At 40.0% G+C, this 2,950-nt stretch overlaps 1 protein-coding gene across 1 annotated transcript in view; it reads right to left on the reverse strand.

The window, feature by feature from the left end:
- LTBP1 (latent transforming growth factor beta binding protein 1) overlaps positions 1-2,950 on the reverse strand; it is a 134,849-nt gene that overhangs the window by 32,393 nt on the left and 99,506 nt on the right. Inside the window, exon 20 of the mRNA XM_010007248.1 lies at positions 1,436-1,561. Coding sequence (XP_010005550.1) covers positions 1,436-1,561 — 126 coding nt within the window. The remainder of the gene's footprint in view (positions 1-1,435; positions 1,562-2,950) is intronic.

Raw genomic sequence — 2,950 nt, forward strand, 5'->3', positions numbered from 1 at the left:
AACATGTGTCTCTCCCAAAATGCTTTCTTGATTCATGAGAGAGTTGTCTGCAGCTCAAACAAAGGTTTCCAAATACTGTCAGGATAACTTAAATTTACTCTCTTTTCAGTTGGTCAAGTTTATGTTTGAAAATCTACTTTGTCTAATGACAGAATCTGAAAATTACAATTTGCATATCACAATTCAGAGATTCCTATAGTTGACTGTGGTCTAAAATATAACTTATGAGGCAATATTTTGTACTTTTTACCTCTTACCCAGCAAGAATGAAAATCTAGTCATATGACTGAATGCTGATTTTTGCATATTTTCATATAAACAGGCATTTTATCTTAGGGTTTTCTGAGCACTTTCAAATTATACTTAGATTTTTGTTATCTTTTTGCTGTATACTTGTCTTAAGGAATAAGTCTTCTTTGGGTAACATTGCCTGGCCAGCAACTAAAGAAATTAATCTTTTCCTAAAAATGCTTTGGTAGATAACTGGCATCAAATTTTGTAAGTATTTTATATTATATAGTGTATACAGGACCAAGAAAACCCCAAAGACATTATTTTATGGCGAAGAATCACTTCCCTGGCAACTCAAAATGACATTTACTTTCTCACCAGAATTTTGTAAGAAAACCATTTCATACATTAGGAAACACACACAAGTATTTCTGCAAAACTTCTCTCTTTGCATTGTTTATGTCTCTGTTCCTGGTAAATATGTTTCATCCTGAGTCTGGCTTGAAGAAATTGCTTAATGAATATCTTTCCTTGATCTGGTATTAATTTAATATCAGAAACTTGTGCGGCCTCAGATGGCTCTCAGGTCCAACCATCACTATTGACAACAACTCTGGAAACCTATTACTCACAAGAGAAACATGCAGTATTTACACATCTGCAGAAGGCTCACATCTTTCATGGTGATAGGTGTCTTTCCTAGAGTTGGAAGCCAATGCTAAAAACTGTTCAAATACAATGTGCCTAAGGAGGTGTGCCATCTAATACAGAGTTGTACCGTGGGCCAGACCTTATTTTTTGTAGGGGGGTAGTAGAGAGTTCTGGTTATTCAGCTATGATGCTAAACAGATGTTGCGTTTCAATCTACCATTATTTATATCTGTGAATGGTACTGATGTGCAGAAATTGTGGGTTTTCTGGAGTTTGTTTAATGAGATAAAATGGGTGTCTGAGATTATTTGATGTTGGTTTCCATTCAATCTCAACAACAGGTTCTCAATAAGCAAATACACAGTTAAATTTCCATCTAGCAGAAAGTTCAGTGAGCAAAGCCCAGAGTAACCTTATTTTACGAGTAAGTGGTACTTTAACAAAAAAGAAATGGAAAACAAAAACGTTCTTGTGAAGAAATGCCTTTTGCTCATATGCCACTTTTGGCTTGCAAAAACCTTGCAGGAGTGACTGCTTGCACCTGAGAACTCACCTGTACACCCGTGTCCATCCTGTGTGTCCTGATACCCTTGGTAACAGAGGCAGCGGTAGGAGCCATCCATATTTTCACAGAACCCGTGACTGCCACATATTGTGCCATTCACGCACTCATCAACATCTGCAAGGAAGAATTTTAACATCAGACAGGCCATGTGACAAAGGCAGACATTTTTGAAGAGTGCAGAAAAACAACAGATGGGCCATTTTAACAAACAGATGCAGCAACATCCCTCTATACGTTGGGAAGGAAAACACAAAGGACAAGACACAAAAAAATAATGTAAGCACACATACAATTTCAGAAATTGTTTCAGTGCTAACTGCACAGGAAATATCTTAGTCAGACAACATTTGTGGTTAACTGTCTCCCATCTGCTTCACCAAACCTGCCAATCATGGCATTATGCTATGTACCACAGAGTAAGACATAGATTAAATATGACCATCTCTGATTGATTTACAGATTCTGCCAGTGTAGTGTTATTCAGTCAACAACAGGTGCATCCAGTGTGCAAAAGTGCTGCACACATCTCTTTCTGGCTCTCAGCACAGAAGAGGATTTCATGGTGTATGTGTAAGTGATAAATATCTCTGGACTGAGTTTTCTGGCTTCATTCCTGTAAATTTACACATATTAATAACCTTACTCAGGTAGGCAAATAATGACAATGTCTGTGTGGTTTCTGTACTGACCCTTTCATTTGTAGTTCCCACCTTAGAAGAGTCACTTGTATGAGTAAGTCTTGCTTTGACTCAGCTGCCCATAAAACTACACTGAAGAACAGTTGCTTGTGGCAGAATGTGGTTCATTTTTCTAAGTGTATTACAAGTGCCAGGAATGTATTATTTTCATCTTCACTCAAAGTAAGAACTAAACGCAAGGCCTTGACCATCTGTGGTCAAAGGGTTAAAGATGTCATGGTGTGTTTTTCAGGAGGAAGAACATTAAGTGAAAACTGGCAACCTCCCAGGATACCAGGATTAGTACCTTCTTGTCCTGGTTTGAGCCAGGATGAAGCCAATTTTTCTTTTTGCTGATTTTTTTTTCCTTCAGTAAGCTTTCTTGTAACTAGCAACAGTGTGTTCTGCTAGGCTGATAAGACAGTGGAATGTTTTTCTAACTACTGAGGCTTCAAGGCTGCACCTGCACTCTGCCGGCTCAGACACTATGGGGAGATCTGTGACCCCCCCGTAGGAGGCTGAGTTAGATGGACAGCAAAATTGGCCAAAGATATTCCATTCCATATATCTACGTAAGCTCAGAGGAAGGTCAGAGATCACAGAAGACAACTTCCTTCCTTCTCCTTCTCCCCTTCTCTTCCGTCCATGGCCGGCGTCCAGGGAGGACTCTGTTCATCCATCACCGTCGATCCTCAGGCTTGATCTCTCGTGACCCCCATAACTCTCTGCTCTGTTCCAGCAGCAGCTCCGGGATTCCTCGGGACTCTTCCCAGCTCAGGGAAGTGCTGTGGGAGTTGCTGGGGTGGGGGGGAGGCGAGAGGTTTTT

This window comes from Chaetura pelagica, unplaced genomic scaffold, assembly GCF_000747805.2.
Source record: "Chaetura pelagica isolate M959 unplaced genomic scaffold, ChaPel_1.0 scaffold511, whole genome shotgun sequence".
NCBI classification, from domain to species: domain Eukaryota; kingdom Metazoa; phylum Chordata; class Aves; order Apodiformes; family Apodidae; genus Chaetura; species Chaetura pelagica.